We start from the raw sequence: 22062 nt of genomic DNA, 5'->3' as shown, positions 1-22062 counted from the left end.
CACTGAGGGGACGGCTGACTTGGGGAGGGGGCGGAGGTGGTGTAGTAGCGGGGGATTCTTCCTCCTCGCCTCACTTGCTCCTGTGCTTCCGCGCAGCTCCCCCCCTCCGGCGATGGCTCTGCATGAGTGAAGAGTCGGCCGTTGCATGGCCCCCGGCCGCTGCAGCGATCATGGCCCCCGGCCGCTGCGCGGCCCGGTGCCAGGTACTCCACGGCCCGGCACCGGTCCGCGGACCGGGGGTTGGGGACCACTGCTCTATAAGACTCCTAAATGGACCAATTGTTGCAAGAAAATGGTCATTTTTTGCTTGTGTTGGGCGGTGGCAGAGTACTCTGCAAGCCTCCTAAAGGCTATTCGTGCCCTTTTTGGGCGGGGGGGGGGAGGGCCAATTTTCTGAAAAAACGGGCCATTTTTGGGAGGTCTACAGAGTGCAAAAAAACTTTTTTTTAAATTTGCCTCTTCAACATTTGGTGCGTCTTATACTCCGGTGCATCATATACTCCCAAAAAAAAATATGGTATTTATGTCACTAACATGCTGAATGTTTAAAAATATACTCATTATATTAATAAACAGAGAGAAGAGGAATGGAGAAATATTTCTAAACTGCTATGGCCTATCCTTGCTATGCATTTTTGCATCCATATTTTTTTTGTTTGTTTAAGTATGTGAAATTTAAAGGAAAAGAAATGGAATAGAAACTGAAAAAGAGAAAAATCTACATGCTTTTAAATATATTAAATATATTTAAATATAGTTTTAAATCATGACCACACAGAGTAATATTAATTCATCAATTATTCATTTTCTGTCCTCAAAATACAGAGTAAATACGATCTTCAACCCAAGATTGTAAATCTGGGATAGCAAAAATCTTTCTATCATTTTTATTACTTAAATATTTGTAATTAGTTCACTGTTCTTCATTCATTAGCAATTTCCAATTGTTAAAATAATTCATTTTATCTTCTTACATTTTCTAATTTTCTAATATGTGAACAGATTTTACTCTGTGAGAATGGCTCTAAATAGTTTTTTATTCCTTATATCTAAATTACAAATCCTTCATGTTAGCTTTTAATTTTTATCTCAACTACGTTGTCTAAACATACATGCATTCTTGAAGAACTAAAATTTAATATTAAATAAGCTATTTGATTCCGAAGAGTATTAATTCACAGTTTTCAGGATGAAAAATAATCTTCAAACCACAAGCTAAAATGGAGAGAACACATTTATCCTTTTTTAATTAAACAGAAAAATATGAAGGAATAGTTGACTAAGAAAAACTAACTCTATGCATTTTGTGCAAGTCTTCTTAAAATCAGTTTTTCCTTTATTTAATTTCTAAAAGTATAAATTGTACCATACAATAAAAATATTACCATAGCAATCACTTTATATAGTGTATTTTCCTTTAACTATTTATAAGGTAAGAAGAAAATGTACACTCAATCAGAATATCTTTTCTCTTCAATAATTCCATACACTTCATTTGCTGCATTTCAAAGCAAGTTTCTAAAGAATAAGTCATTTGAGGTTTGTTTAAATTGTCCTTGTAAACATTCTTTTATTTCATTTTGAAGAACCAATAAAGTATATACAATATGCATATATACAAACATTTCAACTGTAGGCATTAATGCAAATGAAATAAAACAGCTGTCAGAGAAACATATAAAAACCACCATGTTACCAGACTATGGAACACTTACATCAAAACTTCCATTCATATTCAAAATGGGTCAAATATTTACACATATTCTGTCTAAATTAAGAAAACAATTGTTTTATAATGTTTAGTTGACAACTTTTCAAACATATGCAATCCCTGAAATAGGATAATAGAAATAATTACAGATGTACAATATATATTCTAAATGGTTTAATTTTTCATACAGATCAATCAGAAAATGTGGCAATTTCATGGCAGTTTTAGCATGCTCGATTCTTTTTGTCAGCTCATTACAATGCACATGCCATTCCAGAAAGTGTCCAAACTCAGGAACAATCTGTTTGTTCCAAAGCAGGAGGAAGGGGTGCTCTCAGAAGCTTCACCTCACATACAAGGTATAATCATACCTCCTTCTGGATTCTAGGAATTCATTTTGACTATTAATTCTCCCTTCTAAAAACGACCGTCTCATAGATACACTTTACTAGGAAAATATATTTTGCAAGAGCCACCTGGGTTAGAACAATGCAGAAGTTTTTTGCAGCTGTTAGTTGCTTATGTAGAACTTCAAAATGCTAAATTCAAGCTGAAGTAAAAATGCTTTCCCACATCTTCTCATTCATTGAAATCTATTGATAGAATTTTGTGTTTGGAAAGAGTATCTTTCAAGATACATTCTATAAGAATAGTAAACTTTAAAAAAAACCCTAAAACCTGCTGAACTATATCTTTCCTGTTCCTTTTTTGCATTCTGATTTCTCAGGTCTTGGGTTAGCATAGTTGGGGCCCCTACCTATTATATATGGGTGAGGTTTGGAAAATCTACCATTTGTTCTTGTTGTTTGCTTTTTAAATTCTTTTTAGGATTATTATATTCTGTTTTTATTCTGTTGGTTCTACTGTATGCTATCTTGAGTTGGTTGGAGTTGGGCATTATCTAAACCAAGTATTCAACCCAAACTATTAAAGGTTAATTCACAACAGGCCAATCTATAGTATGTCTATGCTACAGGCTGATGATATGTTCAAAACAGTATATTTCTACAAAGGAACTTCTGTACCCTCCTTTCTCGAAAGCAGACATATGGATGCACAGACTGACTATTGGTAATGTGTACATATCTATGTAAGAAATCTTATTGGTTCTTAGCTTAGTAACCAAAGAGACATAGAGCTCAAGTCGAAATATCACAGGAGGCTTATTTCCTACGTATCAGAATACCTTTAGAGTAAAGTAGGAGGACAACCCATTACTTTGTAACAATGGAACAATGATTCCATTAATTGCAGAATGGTCCTTTTATTTTCATTACAAACTTAGTGTTGACCACCCTTTGAAATATGTAACTGAGGATTAAAATTCACTAAATTATTTCCACAGAGCTAAAATTAAAAAGTAATATTTAAAAAAAATACATGATGTACAATGTGTGTAAGGACAATAAGTAAAAATCTCATTTATGAAAAGCACAATTCTTGCATTTAATACTCATTACCCAGCACAATCTTTGGATTAAGAGTTCTTTTGCTAAAATAATATCTTAGTTTTGTTTAACAATCTGCAAACTTCAAAGTTCTTGCATTCTATACAACAAAGTATGGCATTACATCCTCAGAAACCTCTTTCCCAGAGTATGAACAGATCTGCTATCTATATTTTAATAAAATAAACCACATAAATAGGTTTCAAACACATCCATAAGTGAGTTACAAGTTTTTCCTTTGAATCAGAGAAGTCACAGATCATCAAGATATTAAGTCTAGTCCGCAGAATTTCCCTGTTCATTGTTTCTGCTGCCCACATGTCCATTACCACTCACATTCAGGTCACCATTATGGATATTCTCTGGCACATGATGTGCAAAGGTATAGTTCTCACTATTAGTTACAAGCATGTTTGACGATTCCTGCAGGTCTGAGCTCTTAGATATTTTTCTGATTGGAGGTGGGGAAGGTGGTATATTACTTACTGGTCCAGAAAAGGGCCTGTACACTCCTACATCAGCCATCTCTGGTCTTGTAGAATTATCAAGCAAGTGCCCATAAACCATAACATCCTCAATGACTGCATATACATGAGAATCATTCTTCTTCCTCTCCTTTTTAAAAATGCCTTGCCTTTCAGGTAACAAGGTGTTGACATTGGTATTATAAACTCCCATCACTGGGTTATGACTTTCTTTTCTTTTGCTAAAAAAGAAGAGGAAATAAATTTTAAAACAATACAGATTTACATTTTATTCTCTCAAAGATTTTTATGATGTTGATTTACAAAGCTTATACTCTCATTTTGCTAATTAAAAGATCACATTTAACTTTCTAACATGATTCTTTCCTCCCAAGAAAAAAATGGGTCTCACACATTATATCAGGATCTTACAAGTTTTGGCTCTTTCTAAAAGCCAGCTTCTACTTTCTCCTGTAGATTTTCACAAGTATTAATAACAAATTATCACAGGGAATTAACTAAAAGCTGGCAGATTAGTCTATTTTGTGAGGTTTGCAACTTAAATTCACGTAAAGCAAGTGGCTGATAAAATATTCTTTCAATTTTATTTAATTTTGTAATTTAATGACCTCATATTGTGAAATACTATGTTCTTATAACTGTATTATTTTATTCATCTACCTTATTACAAAAATCCTAAGGTTAAATTTAACTGCCAATGAATTATTACCCATGGTCAGAAGGTTATATCCGCTAGCAAGTGATAACATGCAGAAATCTTATTAATAAAGAAAACAGAAAACACAAGATGCTCAGTTCAGCCCAACAACTCAGAAAAATAACTATGTTTTAACACTCTAGAAAGAAAGACAGAATCTAATCTGCCCATATAGGGGAAACTTTCACAGTAAGTTTTTTTCCTAAGTGTTTGTCTAAACCTCTTTTTGGAGAATCAATGGATTTCCTATCTCATTTTCCCACAGAAGCAACTATTTTGAGTAATTTATTACCATTACCTGTTAATGAGATTTACCATTTTATGTATAGCCTAAATCACATAATAGAAAACAGAACATTATAGAATTTTGAGTGCAATATGTCTCAGATTTCTATCAGCTTGCATGAGCATCAGTTAAATCTTGCTGAAACGGACCTGGCCATTTTAGAAGCAGGCACAGAGAGCACAGTCATGACTGTTTCATCATAGCATGATTTCCACTGGCAGGAAAAAATGAAGAAACTTAGGTTTATCCCTTCCTGAGTGAATGTTGATTGACCTAATGACACATAAAGTTGGCTGGGATGTTTTGGGAACTTTCTGACATGTTAATAAAAAGGAAGGGAAGCTTGCAGGGAGGTCAGTGGGTTTGTGGCAAAGCAGTGGTAGAAATCACCATATCTAAGAGATGACCTTTGTATCTTCATTACGGAGACTCTGAAAGAAAAGTATTTTTACTCCCAAAAATTACAAGTCAGTAAACATTATTGAGAGAAAATCCTAACAGGTTTGGAATATAACCATTCCTTGAGAACAATTTATGAAAATTAGTAGAAGAAAAACACGAAAATTAATACAAGAAAAATAAGAAATCCAAGAAAAAATCAGCATGGCTGCACAAAGATCTCTTTGACAAATTGAAAGACAAAAAAGGCAAGTACAAAAATGGAAAGAGGGACACATAACTAAGACAGTATATCAGCTGATAGCCAGAATCTGCAAAGACAATGTCAGGAAAGATTAGAATGACTTGCAACAAAAGTCAAAGATAATTAAAAAAGTTTATTCCAACATATAAATAACAAGAAAAAAAAATCAAGGAAACAGTCGGTCCACTAAACAAAGAAAATGGCAAAGAAGTAACAAGCAGCAGAGAGAAAGCAGAACTGCTTAACTCGTTCTTTGCATCCGTCTTCATGCAAAAAGAAACTATAGCCCAAGGATATCAAACTTGATTTCACTGAGGGCCGGATCAGCATTGTGGTTGTCCTCTAGGGGCTGGAGGGAGGACACCTGGCTGACTAGGTATGGCTTGGGGGCATGGCCAGCTTGGCATAGTTCATGTGGGTGGTGCCTATGGAGGCCAGGCGGGGTTAGGGAGGAAATCCAGAGGTCTCTGGTGGGTGGGAAAGGGGGTTGGAGGCTCATCCTGTGGGATGAGATGAGGCAAGCAGGGAGTGGGGCAGCTACAGCCAGTGTGTCATCAGTTGCTTTCAGCACCACACAGTTTTCCACCCCACCCCTGCCAGGCTGGTGGGGATTGCCTTCTGTCTTCTCTCCTATGTCATGAATGAAGATTGACCATCCCCCAATCCCAGTAAATCTCAGGCACTTCGTGCAATGGACTATGCTTTTGTCTGAAGGAGGAGGAGGAGGAGCAGGAAGAAGAAAGAGGAAAGGGGCTGATTGAGAAGCATCCCGCTGGCCAGGCACTGAAGCATACTGCCGCCAGCCCTGGTTATAACTCTCCAAGGTTGGATTGGATCTCTCTGTCTGTCTCTGTCTCTGTCACACACACATAGGTTGGATCATCCATCTCTCTCTCTCTCTCTCTCTCCCTCTATCCCTCCCTCTCTCTCTCCCCACCTCATGTGGAGATGGTTTGATCATATCATTCTCTCGCTCTCTCACTCCACCTCATGGCACCGGCACTAACCATGCTCTCCATAGCAGCATGCACTGCTTCATCCTCAACCTCCCCCATCACTTCCCTTTCTTTGTCTTCTTTCTTTGCCACTTCTTCTGCTTGCTTGCTGTCATAACAGAGCTGCAGGATGAGCAATGGACTGGTGAGGAAGCCACAAAGCAAGGCGGTAGGGGGGTGGAAGGTGAAACGAGGCGGTGAGGGGGGTGGAAGACAAAGCAAGGAAGGGTGTGCAAGCTGCACCACACACCAGCTTACCTGAGGGCCCCTCAGCCAGGCCATCAACATCCTGAAAAGTGACTGGCCTTTCAACTACAGCTCCAGAAAAAGTCCAGGACCCTGCGTGCCCACTGGTCTGCTTCTCCTTACTTGCTGCCACAATGGAGCAAGAGGCTGAGCAACACATGTGGGACCCTGGATGGCGCTATTGGAGCTGATGCAAGATGAGGCAGTTGTCAGGATATTGACGGCCTGGCTGTAGGGTGCTCAGATAAGTCAGTGCAGGATGTGTGGGGCATGTGGGGCAGTTACACCCCCCTCTTGCTTTGTCCTCCAACCCTCACCACCTCACTTTGTGGCCACCACACTGGTGTATTGCTCAGCCTCCTGCTCCATTATGGTGGCGAGTAAGAAGGAGAGGTGAAGAACGAAAGGGGGGGGGCTGGAGAACAAAGCAAGACAGGGAGTGTGGAGCTGACCCACTCGCCCCGCATGGGCTTACCTAAGGGCCCTTCAGCCAGGCCACCCATGCCAAACATTCACTTTCCCAACCTCCTACCCTCTCCCAGGGCAGCCACATCCCTTCACTAACCTGCTTTCCAGCTCCGTTCACCACTGCCATGTGCCAGGCAAAAAAATAGTGTGTGGGCCTATGGTAAAAAAATAATAATTCATAACTTCCAACTTCTCACAAAAAAGAAAGAGTTATCACGAAGTTGGAAGGTCTGAAGTACTTTTTTTAACCATAGTCTCACAGACTACTTTTATTGCCCTGCATGCAACAACAATAAACTGGGCCTGTGTGTGCATGTGCCTGCTGCCTCCTGTCCCTATGCATGCCCACCAGGATGGTGTGGGCCATTACAAAGTGACCAGCCCTTTAGAGTTTCCAGGATGGCCTTGCAAACCAGATCTGACCTTAATGTGGGCTGGATCTGGCCCACGGGTTTTGAGTTTGACACCCTTCTATAGCCCAACCTTCCAAAAACATAACTGTAAAAGACAAACTAGGAATAAAAGTTAAAATAAGCAAAAAAAAAAAGAGAGAAAAAGATAAGGGAACACCCATCTGATCTTGATGAATATAAATCACTGGGACCTGACAGATTACATCCCTCAATTCTAAAGGAGCTGGCAGATGTCATCTCAGAACCACTGTACCACATCTTTCAAAAATTCTGGAGTACCGGGAAACTACCAGAGGACTGGAAACAAGCTGATGTGGTCCCCATCTTCAAAAAAGGGGAAAAAAACCAGACCTAGGAAATTACAGACCAAACAGCGTAACATCAATATCCAGGAAGATACTGGAAAAGTTAATAAAAAACAGATCTGTCAACATTTAGAAATGAGTGAAGTAATAACTAGCAGCCAGCATGGGTTTGTTAAAAACAGATCATGCTAAACCAATCTTATTTCATTCTTCAACATAGTGACTAAATTAGTAGACCAGCGAAATACTGTGGACATAATATACTTACATTCGACGAAGTAGATCACAACCTACTTTGTGGTGAGTTAGAAAAAAGTAGGATAGCTAGGATCTCTATCAGATAGATTTGTAACTTGCTCATAAACCATACTCAATGAGTAATCCTTAATAGGACTATGGCTACATGGAGGGAAGTAAGCAGTGGAGTACCACAAGGTTCTGTCTTAGGCCTAGTAGCCTTCAACATCTTCATAAATGACTTAGATGAGGGAATAGAATTTACCAAATTTGTGGATGATACTGACAGGAATAGCCAACACCCGAGAAGATTGACTTAAGATCCAGATGGATCTTGACAGACTTGAACACTGGGCCCTATCTAACAAAATGAAATTCAATGTAGAGAAAAGTAAAGTCTTACACTTAGATAAGAAAAACCAAACGTACACATATAGACTGGGTGAAACCAGGCTTAATAGTGGTAAGCATGAAAAAGTTCTTGGAGTTTTAGTAGACAAGCTATTAAATATCAGCCCTATTTACAATTTACTGTTGTTTTTTTTAAAAAAAATTGCTATACTTTATCATCAAAGAGAGGTGAGGCTACTGTTCAGAATATTCTGCATCAGATGACAGCCTTGGATACTGTGCAGTGGGAATGGAATTTGAGAATCTACTTCAGACCTTGTAATATTCTAAAACAGCCCTGATTCAGGTACACAACTTTTATCAAGACATCCCTGCATACAGGACATCTAGCAAGATCTTTTACTCTTCTACTTCAGACATTCTTTTCAAATTTATCTGCAACCCATATGGACAGTCTGAAATTCCTTGTCTGACTTCTCTTTTTCTCTTAGCCTTCTCATTGATGTCAAATTGCCATGCAATTAAAAGCTCAGCAGAGTTTTGTGTTCCTCCCCCATGTAGCTCATTGATCTGGGATTGGAGGGAGACTAACTGTGACAGGGGAAAAACTAGAGCCAGAAGAGTCTTTTCTACTTGCTTCTTCCAAGGCAATTTTCCACTTAGCTCCCAAAGAACCATTTCTGAGAATATTGTGAAGTATTTTACCTGAGATAGGAAGTATCTGTCTTTCATTACAACAGATAGACCCTCTAAAAGAGAGATGATATTACTACCACAGATGCAACCCGTCTTTCAAAGGAATTTCAGAGGGGAAATACCATTAATACATTGTTTGCCTAAGGCCTGCTAATCTGACAATAGAAAGAAAAATGTTTGTTTTAATTTAAATGAAAAAGGGCAAGAGAACAAAATGAACATACTTTTTTCTCTTTTTCTTAACACAGCAGATGAGGAGCCCAATAATAGCTAGAACTGCCATCCCGCCAGCCACCACACCAATTATGACGGTCACATCTGTGAAAAGATTAAGGGAAAGAGATATTCAGGTTGGTTCAAAGTAAGAAGGAAAGGCTTTCATTCCTTCCAAAACTACTCGAAGATCAAGGCTTGGAAAGAGGAGTTGCACAGATTCTTCCCCTCCAGTGTTATCTTCCATGTCTTGAATAAAATACCCTCAAGACTAATTGACAATTTACTAAAAGCCAAATTTAAAATATTGTTGATTACAAGCCTGTTTAGAGAGATAGAAAGAAAGAAACAAAAATCAACTTGAAATACATGAACAATTCACAGACTGGGGAGATACATAATGTTTTTCTAGTAGTTAACAGCTGGGTGGTAAGATGAAAGGGAGGGGTGGTGAAGAAGTTGAAGAAAGAGAGAAAGAAAAAAAACAAATAAACAGGAGAGGAGTCATAAGAAATTATGTAGCAGAAAAAAAGTCAGGTATATAATACTGTCTCTTTTCAAAGATACTCTTCAAAGGAGAAGCTACCTGATACCTTCCTCATTTGTGAACTTCAATCCTCAACAGCATTTTGATTGCTGCAATTTACAGTTACATTGTGCTGAAGGAATTTCCATGTTAAGAAAAATGATGCACAAAATAAGATATCATATTGATTCATGTCACATTTTAGACCTGGTTTTGTACCCAAAATTAAGCCATGGGCTAAAGGAGGTGTGGAGGGTGTCTAGTTCCCTGGGCTAGTAGGTTCAAAAGATTCATTCATGCAGAATAGTTCCTTCTTTGTATAAAATTCATGTAGAACTTGGTTGTGTAACAATGTGAGAATGATAACTTACCTGAATTTTTTTGAAATGTCACCAAGAATTGCAAACTAAGTTGTTGCTTAGCAGATGGTTTACAATTAGTGATATTAATCCAAAAATCCTGTCTCAAATTCAAAGTCTTCGGAAGTACATTATCATCGCGGCACACAGTTTCTACCGCTTTTGCACTCTGTTCTTTAACGTAGATAAAAGCCCTACTCTTTTCACATGTTATGCCCATCCTTTCATTTAAGAATGTCAGCTGTGCAACTTGCTTTGGCGGGACACTGAAATTCCAATACACTGACATAAAAGGAAGAAGGCCTTCCAGCCAGTTAGGAGTCTGTATATAAACTTTGGTCTTTGGATCCGGACTAAGGGTGAAAATGCAATCTTCTGTAGAGGCAGGGAAGGAAAAACAAATCTTTATTCCCATAACATAATCTGAGACAACACAATTGCTTAAAAATGATAGTAACTGTCTTACAGTAATCAATAATGAGCTCAGATTTACAGGTGCCCTCCATAAGTTATTCAGAGAATGATTGATTAGAACTCCATAGCTGCTACTGATCACATCATATAGTACATGCTATTTGTCTGTTTTATACCTTCTCATCTGAAAACTTACCCGAGCATCTTATATTTTATAATGGCTTCTGTGATGATTGACCTATTCTCTGTGGAAATTTATTACCAATATAGGTCATCAGGACCATACCGGTAGTAGTCAAAGATTTGCTTCTTTTTTGGTGCCCTTCTCTCTTTTATGCCAGCTTAACAATTTTATTAAAATTTGCTTTATGGAATGGAAGTTTGCACAGCTAGAAAACTTTTGCTTTCCTTTCTCTAATCAAATAGTAGTCTCCCTCAAAAGGGCTACCATTAATCCTTTCTGGATGATGATGATTTCAATTTAATAATTGTGAATGTTCAATAGAATAGTCTTAAAGTATCAATATTTACAGGAAAAGATTAAAAAAACAAAACAAAAAAACACAATCTAGTATCTTCCTAGAATCATATGACATTTATGCAAAGAATGTTTGGGTATTTCTGATAGTTCATGTTGTAATTCCTCCAGCTGGAGCATTGTTACTAAGGGGGCCCGAATTAAAGGGTTTTCTCCCATGATAAATATAGCTTCTGTCTCCAATACATCCAAATACCATCAATATTTTTATTTATTTATTAAATTTCAATGCCATCTAATTCACTGATATAGCTACTCTGGGAGGCTTGCAATTAATCTCTCTCTCTCTCTCTCTCTCTCTCTCTCTCTCTCTCTCTCTCTCTCTCTCTCTCTCTCTCTCTCTCTCTCTCTGTGTGTGTGTGTGTGTGTGTACACACACACACACACACACACACACACACACACACACACACATATCTGTTGAAACATTATTGGGTAGTTGTAATATACCAAAATGCTCTTTGAATTGGTACCTATTGTGTTAAAGTTGTTGTATAACATACCTGTTTTTCCTTTAGTTTATAGTTTAAATTTAATTTCCACTTAATAAATGAGAAATCTTCCAAGATATTCATAGCTGAGAATTTGGGGAACTAAAGAAATGAATGTTTTGGAAGATTGGTAGACTGCTCTGGCTAACAGTAGGTTCTTGCAGAGAGATACTATACTCTGCTCCAAGCTCTCCAGGAGAACAATAATATATATACAGAAATGAAAAAACCATTACCCCAAAAACCAATAATAAAACATGCTGCAAGCTAGAATTAAAGATGAATTAGCTAGGCCTTAAGTATTTAGGCAAGGTTGCATTTGAATCCTGCTTTTTAATGGCTCCTTAAGCTTTCACTAACATGTTACACTCCCAACAGGATAGTTGAACATAGCCTAGAACTGTTACCCATCTACATGACATTTGCTCTGGCTTCCATTTATCGTATGTTATTCTAAGTACTAATTAAATATTCCACATTGTGTTGGAAGCCAGTTATCATATCTTAAAACACTAAATTATAGAAAAAAGCATTGCATTTGATTCTCAGTTTAGAAAGGCATGATAAAATCCAAGAATCTTTATATATTGCATGTAAGCAAAAAAAAGTAGGTAATCCTCGAGTTGCCAATGTAATGTCTCTTGCCAATCGTAACCCAAGGATTTGTTGGAGTGAATCACATAAACATGAAAACTCCCTGCTTTTGCCCACACATTCGATAATCTAATGTGTTAGTCATTAACTGCATGAGGTATCTCAGGATGCGGAAGGCCATGGGGGGGGGGAGGGATTAGAGAAAGGAAAGCAAAAATTTCTAGCTGTGCAAACTTCCATGGGGGGGAGGGGAGGGCTACTGATGGCAGAGAGGAGGCAACTTGCTACATCCTTGGCTATCCAAGGACTCCCCTGATCCACTGAGATACCTCATGCTGCCCACAATTGCTTTCCTCCATCTTGTGAAGATTTAGCAAGCTGCCTCCTCTCTGCCATGAGTTGCCTACTCCTGGTCCTCCAAAAGCAGAGTGGCAAGAGCAGAGGGAGAGCGGATGCACGTTGTCCTGCTCAGCTTGCATCTCCCATTAGGCTCCAATCGTCTTTGCAAAAGGCTGTTGCCCACAGAAAACGGAGCCCATGAGGGATGCACCAGCCCCTCCTGGGGTCTGTTCTGGCTGGCAAAGTTTTGAAAAGGCTTGTCAAAGCCTAGGGGGAGATTGCATCCCTCTAGGCTCTGATAGTATTTGCAAAAAGTGTTTGCCAGCAAGAAGGATAGGCGCATTCCTCCCAGGCTCTGTTTTCAGCAGCAAGAGTTTTTTGCAAAGACAATCGGAGCCTAGAGGGACACAATCTCCCTCTAGGCTTCTGCAAGCCTTTGCAAAAAGCCTTTGCCAACAAGAATGGAGCCCAGGAGGGGCCAGCATGTCCACCCTGGGCTCCATTTTCAGCAGCAAAGACTTTTTGCAAAAATAACTTGAGTCTAGAGGGAGATTGCAAGCTGAACAGGGCATGCTTGTCCCATTCTCCCTTTGCTCTCACCGCTCCTCTTTTGGAACACTGGAAGCAGGCAAAGTAACTGTGGTAGAAAGGTTGAAGAGGAGACAGTCCACTAGATCTTTGCAAGATGAGTCTCCATAGGCCCTGTGCTTGAAGAGGACCGGCCAAAGGAGGGGGAATAGGCAAGATAAATGTTGCAGTGCCTCTGCGGTCATTCATAAAGGGTGAATGACTGCCATGGTGCTGCTACATTCGTAACTTCGGGATTGTGTCATAAGTACTTGGGAGGGGGTTATGATGTTGAACGGTTGCTAAGTGAACTGTTGTAACTCGAGGATTATCTGTAAAAGAAAACTCACTCACCTTGTAGAACTGGCTTAAAAAACAGTTTCAGATCCCCTTTCTGAGTATTAGACTCATTGAACCACCTCTTGCCAAATGTCTTAAGGGTTAAGGTGACGTTATCCTTAATCTGTATTTTTTCAATGTCTCCAACAGGACAAAAATAACCAAGACTCCATGACCTTCCTGGACTGGAGCCATTAATAATATAACTATAACTTCCATTGCACCTTTGATCCCGGTTTGGGATATGTTGCTTGAGTTTCAAGGTGGAGGACCTGATTTCTATATTCACTGCTTCAAGAGCTTGAATTTTCCATGTAAATGTCTCAATTAAAATTGGCAGCTGGAGAAGAACAGAAGGTACAGCCAGCTGGAAGAATAGGTTTTCACATGTTCTGGCATTCCAGCAAACTGTATTAAAAAAAACAACAGAACACAGCAGATTTGAATCTAAAACTAAAGAAAAAATCAGGCAATTTTCTATCTTTCCCATTACTGTTTTTCTACATGGCAAGCATCTTTTTCTGCAAGGAAAGTTTTCTTGTAAATCAATAAAACTTAGTATTTGAGAGATCTGTATTTGAGTAATTATCTGTATATTAATATTACAAAGCTAACCCTAATCCTCCAGATATTTTAATGTTCAGCTTTTAATTCACTAGTTATATTTTTCACTGCAACAAGCTAACATTAAACTACTGTCAACAATCCAACTACATTGGTTCAACAATCACATTAAGTTGCCAATTAACTCTCAATATTCCCTCTCTTAATTTACACTGATAAGTGTACCATTGCATACATGATTACTTAATTATATAACACTCTAATGGCCCATATTCCACTTTAATGCACAAGTTGCATTGGCTGCTGATTTGTTTCTGTGTCCAATTCAATATGTTGGTTATGACCTTTAGAGCTCTGCATGGCATGAAACCAGGTTACCCATGGAACCATCTCCATCCTATTACAACAGTCCAGCTCAATCCACCCATTCAGGCAAAGAAGACATGCTGCAGACTATCAGTAAAAGAATTCCAACTAGCGGGACCAAGGAAAAAAAGCCTTCTCTGCTGCTGTCCCCAACATGTGGAACATTCCACCCCCTAGAGTGAAGCACCCCCACTTTCATGGCCTTCTGAAAAGGAGTGAAAGCATGGCTCTGTGGCCTTTCTTGAGGCTCATATAGAAACATGAAGCTGTGGGGCTGGCTAATACTCTGAAAACTTCCCCATCTTTTGATTAATTTTTAATATTAATGTTTAATCCATCTTTGCATTTTTTTATTTGTAAATTTTATATTCTATTTTCATTGTTTGATATTTTGTCTGTATACTGCCCAGATGTGATAAGGGAGATTTACTGTTCTGAGAGAGAGACAGGGGGAGGGAGGTGGAGGGGGGAGAGAGAGAGAGAGAGAGGGAGAGAGAGAGAGGGAGGGAGAGAGAGGGAGGGAGAGAGAGGGAGATATGAATCCAGTGATTTTAGAAGCATGTAGCTCTTAGAAAATCTATAAACTTGAAAATTGTATAACTGCCCTTCTATCCTCAATGTTGCCATGTTTCAGCAGTATTTGGAATAATTTGAAATAATTTCAGAGCTATTAATTTGTCTCCTACAGAGGCAATAGTGACCCTCAGATCCCCACAATTATGTTTAATAAACTGCATATTAATAAATATCAAACTGAGATATTAGAAGATATTACAAGACATTTAGAAAAAAAAACTCACTGATATTCCTCCCATGTTATTGGCTTTTAAACCTTAAAGGCATTTTTAACTTGAGTTTCAGTGTTAATAAAAGAATTTCTCAACCATCTTTTCAACAGTATTATTACAAATATAAAATATTTGCACTGAAATAGTGAGTGGGAGTTTGGGGGGGGGGGAAGAGATTTTTGTTTTCTCCATCGTCAAAGAGAATAGCAACTGTATGGATAGGACCAAAAAGACTATTCTAAGAAATAAGGAATCACAACAGATACAGTCTTGCCTTTCTAAAATTAGGGAAACCAAAATAAGGCATTTGAAAGCTGAATTGGGTAGAATGGAATTTGCTAATATGCCTTTCACATAACTGTTTCCATTTTAGGACAAGAGAAACCAGAACTTTCGATATATTGTGGCAATAATCAGTCTCAATTTTGTATTTACATTCTGTATAAGACTAATCTTACAATTAATGTAACATAGAGATGAAAGCTGAAAAATACAGCTAAACTTGCATCCAAAAATTATTATTCATTACTACAGACTATGTTTCTAGCATGTACCGCATCTCAGTAAACTACATTTTATCCCTATCTGGTATGGTATGAATATATCTTACATGTACAGCTTTTATAATCTATAGCCTTCAAGTCATGAGTAAAGATGACAAGGATGGTAATTCAACACAAGTGCAATTTTCAGATTGAATTAGATTTTAAAAAAGGCATCTTAGGGCAATCTGGTTTCTCCTATAGCATATGATGGTGCTCAGTTCTACCTGACTACTGAAGTTCAAGTAAACAAGAACAAAATACATTCTCAGGGGATAACTGCTTACATCTTTTATATAACAAAAATCTAAATATTTTTCTCATACCTATACTTTGCTCAGCAATTATCCTTATATTATCCAAATTTTGACACAGGAAGGTAGCAAAATATGTGACACCATATTCTAATGTCACATTTGGTCTGCAGTTTCTGCTAGAGTGAACACAGATCAAACATTCATTCATTGATGATTTTGAATAAATTGTAAGATTAGTCTTCTCATGTGTTAGATCAATTTTGTAGGTTACATCTAAAAACAAACAAACAAAAATAGATAATATCAATTTTTAAAATAATTGTCATATTCTTACAAGAAAATGATAATGTTGTTATCTTGGGTTTTAGTTAGATCTATTGAGGGATAGATTAAATATGCAGGTTTACTATGATAGACTCTAAAGCAATAAAAGATTTGCAAATGAATAGGCAGATAAAATTGCCTGATTTTAAAAAAATCTGAAATCTGATTTAACAACAGATTCATGCAAGAGTAACTGATTTTAACATTTTATCCACATACTAAAAACCCAAGATTGAACATCTTAATTTTGGGTGATCTGTTTGTCTTGATAAGAAAGGAAAAAGATCATTTCCTATAGCAGTTAAAGTATTATGTATTCAATTGCATAAAATCTTTATCTGAATGCATGTATATCTGGCATTGACAAGAACTATAAGACAACATGGATAGAAGACATTAGTTGGGGAATGCTTCTTCAAATTTAGTTAATATGCAAACACATTAACCAAAGAAAAAGGTCATAAGAGAGAGAAGAATGGTTGCTTACTCTCTTCATTTTTAGGGTAATTTACTATCACTTTAAATAAGAGTCTGAGGAGCCCTGAGGCTTGGTCACATCCATACAGGGAAAGGTTAAAACTGCCAGGAATATTGACAGGTTGCACATCATCCAGGGATAAGACTCTAGTATCTGGAGAATAATCAGGTAATGAGTATTCCACCCGCACATATTTCCGTTCACAGTTTGGTTTTGTATAATTGATGAAGTTGATATCTGCTCTTAAACTGGATGGAAGAACAAATTGCCATGTCATGAGTTCATCTTCTGGTAACCCCAATGGATAATTTGCAGACATCAAAGTTGCTGATGATTTGCCTTTAAATGTAGATTCTATAATGCAGAGGCCTATATTAAAAAAAGGAAGATTTACTTCAAAGGACAAAACTTCAAAGGACAAAAACTCTATGTACAAAAATCAAAGATTCTCAAAGTTTGAGGGATCAAAATTAGAGGTTGGAAGCATTGCAGAAATTCATCTCACACGTGATTATTCAAAACTCAGTGAAGCTATTGACCAATTCTTCTAGTCAATCTAGATCAGGGCTGTTAAACTCATGGCCCACAGGCCAGATGCGTTATGGTTGAGGGCTACAGGTGTAAGGTACACCCGGTTTAGCGAAGGGGAAAAAAGTCCTGATATATCACGTGATGCCGCCATGACAATGTAAGTTTGACACCCCCGATCTAGATAATTAAAATGCCTTGTTATAGCCTCTTTAAAATCTAACAGCAGCATTCACTTTGCCTTCAAATTAATGCCTTTTTTCATCTGATATACTATACCCAGACGAAGTCCTCAAACCCTGCCAAGGGGCAAAAAAAAAAAAGGGATGTGCATTGATTGGTAGCATTAAGTTCCATTTACTATGATTTGTGGACATCCTTATATATGAATATGTTGTCAAATAGCCCAGCTTCTCCTTCCTGATCAATCTTTTTTACTCTGAGTTACAGCTTTGGTCTAGAAGTTCTATTGTCCAATGAAGAGAGTAATATTTTCTTCTTCCAGACTAAGAAGCAAGGCACAAATGAAGACTTCCTGATTATCAACTTTCCATTAAAAATCTATCAGTGAAAGTGGGTTTGATTTTGTTTAAGTACATAATAAACATAATAAAGATTTATTCAATGTATTTTGGAAATTTTAAAATGAAATTTCGTTTTAAAAAGCTTGTTAAAAATCTGATGATACAAAATAAAAAAATGTTTTTAAAAAGTACTAAATCTAGTTAAATAAACTGGGCACTTAAAAAGAAACAACATTTAAAAAAAGAAAGATAACACCATTTGCTAAATGCTAGCTCAATTTCTCAGAGCAGATTTTTGAGGATACATTTCCTAAAATATGTGCAAAAAGATGGCATAGATCCATTGTTGCCAGCTTCTGAGTTTGAGCAAGTCCATCTTGTCAGAGTATGTTCATAGACTGGAATGGACATGACAACAAGTCGGCCAATGGGGAATGTTTGGATAGACATGGCAACAGGTCAGCCAATGTGGACTGTTTGGAAACTGAAACAGAGTATTTGTTTGTATGGGGCCATAAGAGACAATTTGAAGTCTGGGCATGGCTTAGATTTGCTGAATTGTATATAAAAGTTGCTTTGGCCTCTGTAACTTTGCGGCCTCTGTACAATATTAACCTCTGTATCTCTCTACTTTATAATGACTTGCTACTATGAATAGTGCTTCTGTGTTCCTGATATTGAATACTGAATTCTGCTGTATGGTATTGTATACAAAGAAGTTTCTTATACATAACTGAATTGTTCTGAAGTTTATTTACTTGTGTGTGCTTGCTGGATGTGCTGCTGAAACAAAACTCTGATAGATTATGGGCCCAGAGCACACAGTAAGATTGAACTATAATTAAGCTGAAGGATAGCCTGTGTTATTAGGAACAGAGAACAAGGCTGAGAAAGCTTGCAGAATGGCTGTTGAGGAGAGCTGTCTGCCTCATTTGGAACAGAAGAATTATATCATTATATCAAAGATGGAGTGGTGTATTAACCATTAAGCAGACTAAGCATGTGCTTAGAGCACCAGGCTCAAGGGGACACCACAAAGTTGAGAAAGAAAAAAAACAATGAAGATTTGCACAATATGTACAAAGGGGGGGAGCACCAAAATTGGTCAGTGTTTAGGGCACCAGTGAGCCTTAACCCACCACTGCAAAGATGGAAAGTTTCCTGAAAGCTAAGGAGGTCTAGGACATTGTTGTTAATTCACCCCAGGCACTATTACTGTATTTCCTTAAAATAAGACAGGGTCTTATTTTCTTTTCATGCCTGAAATAAGTGCTTGGCCTTATTTTTGGGGAGGTCTTATTATTTTTGAGCTGCAGGAGGTGGAAAGCTTGGTCAGCTCATGGCTGCTGCTATGTTGCAATATTTTTGAGGAGGGCTTATTTTCAGGGGAGGATTTATTTTAGCGCATGCACTCAAAAGTCTGATTGGGCTTATTATCTAGGGAGGTCTTATTTTAGGGGAAACAGGGTAGTAGTCACTGACCAGAGGCAGCATGATAAGGCACTGGCTTATATCATATTAAGTTTAGAAGATGAACAATTTTTGAATGTGGCTGACTTGAAGACTGCAAATGAGATTTGGCTGAAATTGAAAAGTATGCATGTGAGTGTGCAATATTGTGCAATTATCGAGAAAGTTGTACAGAGCCAGGCTACAGTGACATGATTCTGTGGAGCAGCATTTGTTGCACATGCAGACTTTATTCATTGACCTGGAACAGGGTGGGATGCAGATTCCTGAATCTCAAAAGGTGCTGTTGGTATTAAACAGCCTTGATGAAATGTGGGACATTGTTTCAGCTGTTTCTGAGTGCAAACCAGAGCAATAGTTGTGTTTGCAGTCCATTAAAGCCTGTTTAATTTCTGAGGAGAACAAATGCCATTTTAGGAGAAGCCACAAGGAGAAATTCCTGAGGGGGGGGGCAAGGAACAGAGAGAGAACGCAACAGATGTCTGCAGAGAGAAAAACAACAGACAAAATGTCCGCAGAGATCGGATGACAGCAAAGTTTTTCTACAAAGAAAGCAACAGAACAGTGGTGTTTCACCTGTGGTGATAAGACTCATTTGAAGAAAGATTGTTTGCAAAGAAAACAGACAACAGATGGAAAGGTTGATGTTGTGAAAGTTTGCTATTGTAATAGCAGGGACAAATGGTTAATAAACAGTGGGGCTAGTCAAATAAATGCCTGAAATGAAGCATAACTTACTAAATGTCTCTAGCTTAGACAAGCATGGATTTGAGACCATATTTATAAATCGAAAGTGTCTTATAAAGAGAAATGTAAATGTATGCGCACAGGGCATACAGCAGGATAATTTTTATGTGTTGCAGGGACAAAAGGTTTAATGTGCACAAACATTTGGGAATTTGGCACAACATGATTCTTGTGTTCATCTCTTGCATAGAAAGCTTGGCCACGCCAGCTTCAGAGTTTTGCAAAAGATGCAACAGTTTGCAGAAGGTATAAACCAAGGCATACTTGGACTATGCAGCATGTAATCATCAAAGTTCAAGGCATTCCCAGTTAGCAAAATTAGCAGAAGGCAATAAGAGCTGTAGAGCTGGTACATGCAGATTTGGTGGGTCCAATACAAGTCAGTTTGGGAGGAGAAAGTACGTGCTAGTCATGGTAGATGATTACAGCAGGTTTTGGTTTTGCTATTTACTGAAGAGTAAAGTAGAGGTGCTACAGATATTTAAGCAATGGATAAGCTTTGTAGAAAGGAGATATAAACAACAGGTATGTCAGTTGCAGACTGACAGAGATTCAGAATTCATGTCAGCAAATTTTCAACAGTTGTTGGAACAATTAGGAATAAAACATAGATGCACAAATCTGTACACAGCAGCTAAGAATTGTGTAGCTGAGAAGTGGAACGGTGTCTTACAAACAATGAAGGACTCACTATTGGAGGATTCTGGTCTGAGCAAATCATATTGGGGTGAAGCCATGTCGACTGCTAATTATTTAATTAATAGGCTGTGGAATTAATCCATTAATGATACTCTGTATGCAGTGCTATATGGGAGAAAACCATCTCTGGCACATTTAAGGGTGTTTGGAAGCATATTCCAAAGGCAATTAGAAGAAAGATAAAACCAAAGGCTAGAAACCTAAGGTTAACAGGCTATGAGCCTGGCTCAAAGAGCTATCGCTTTAGCAATGGAAGCAAAAGAATAGTGATTTCCAGGTCTGCTAGCTTTGCAGAGCAAAATTGGAACAGAATTTATGCAAATTTATGGAATGATCCACTTAGTGATGGTTACCCACAGTGACAGCAACTCACTTAGTGACAATGTTAGTGTTCAGGGAGGAGAAACTGAAAAAGCACAGGTAAAGGAGTCAAAAAATGAATCAGATATGAAGCAAGAGAGGGTTAACATACAAGAGAAGTCAATGCCATGCGGGTTAGAGCAATGGAACAAGGAGATTCCACCTGACAGGTATTCTGCTAGTAAAGTAAAGTTAAAGTGTGTAAAGTATAGTATGAGCCAAGGAATTATAAGGAACTATTGACATTACCCACAATTGAACAAGTAAAGTGGAAAGAAGGCATGGACAAAGAAATGAAATCCATGGGTGAACATAAAGTGTTCACATCTATGGCTTTGACACAGGATTGCAAAGCTGTAGGATGTAAGTGGTTGTACAAAAAGAAAGTACTACCCAATAACCAGGTACAAGACAAGGCAAGATTAGTGGCACAAGGTTTTTCACAAAAGAAAAATGTGCACTATGACAAGGTATTCGCGCCAACAGTGAAGAGTGAAAGTATAAGGTTGGCACTGGCATTGGCAGCAGCACGTGACCATCAAATTTGGCATTTTTATATAACCACAGCATTTCTCAATATGGAATTAAAGGAAGAAATGTACATGGTTCAAGCACCAGGGTATGAAAGTGAAAAGCCTAACACTGTATATAAATTGAACAAGGCCATTCATGGGCTGAAGCAGTCAGCCAGGAATTAGAATATTTGTCTAGATACTGCATTGAAGGATCTTGGGTTCAAAAGTTGCAAAGCTGATGGTTGCATATATACTAGAAAATTACAAGGTAGGGATTTTCAATTGTTAGCATTTGTGGATGATCTTTATTTTATTGAAAAAGATGTGTCATAAAAAAGAGGTTTGCTAACCAATTAGAGAGAAAAATTGAAATAAAATATTTAGGTTAAATACAAAATTATCTTAGTGTAGAGATACAAAAACTGAGAAGGGGTGTTGTTCTTAACTGACGTGCTCCTTTTCAGTGTGCTGAGAGAGAATCCAAGGAATGGGTTAACTCTACCTTCCTGCTTGTTAGACTGAGTCAATCAAGACTTTGT

The 22062-nt window shown here is 37.9% G+C and overlaps 1 protein-coding gene across 3 annotated transcripts in view; it reads right to left on the bottom strand.

The window, feature by feature from the left end:
- Positions 1-1540: 1540 nt before the first annotated feature.
- The window catches only part of CDCP1 (CUB domain containing protein 1), a 106883-nt gene continuing 86361 nt past the window's right edge, over positions 1541-22062 (bottom strand). Inside the window, exons 4-9 of one of the 3 annotated variants that reach the window (XM_087712974.1) lie at positions 16690-17049; positions 15948-16151; positions 13377-13769; positions 10092-10454; positions 9206-9299; positions 1541-3865 (exon numbers count right to left, since the gene is read on the bottom strand). In XM_087712974.1, the coding sequence (XP_087569100.1) occupies positions 3436-3865; positions 9206-9299; positions 10092-10454; positions 13377-13769; positions 15948-16151; positions 16690-17049 (1844 nt within the window). In that variant the 3' untranslated portion in view covers positions 1541-3435. The remainder of the gene's footprint in view (positions 3866-9205; positions 9300-10091; positions 10455-13376; positions 13770-15947; positions 16152-16689; positions 17050-22062) is intronic. The other 2 variants (XM_087712976.1, XM_087712975.1) reach the window with 2 other exon arrangements.

Source organism: Thamnophis sirtalis, unplaced genomic scaffold, assembly GCF_051295495.1.
Source record: "Thamnophis sirtalis isolate CommonGarterSnake01/CBP01778 unplaced genomic scaffold, rThaSir2_p1.2 scaffold_4, whole genome shotgun sequence".
NCBI classification, from domain to species: domain Eukaryota; kingdom Metazoa; phylum Chordata; class Lepidosauria; order Squamata; family Natricidae; genus Thamnophis; species Thamnophis sirtalis.
The sequence above is the reverse complement of the archived record's forward strand: the minus strand, read 5'-3'. Positions and strand labels throughout refer to the sequence as shown.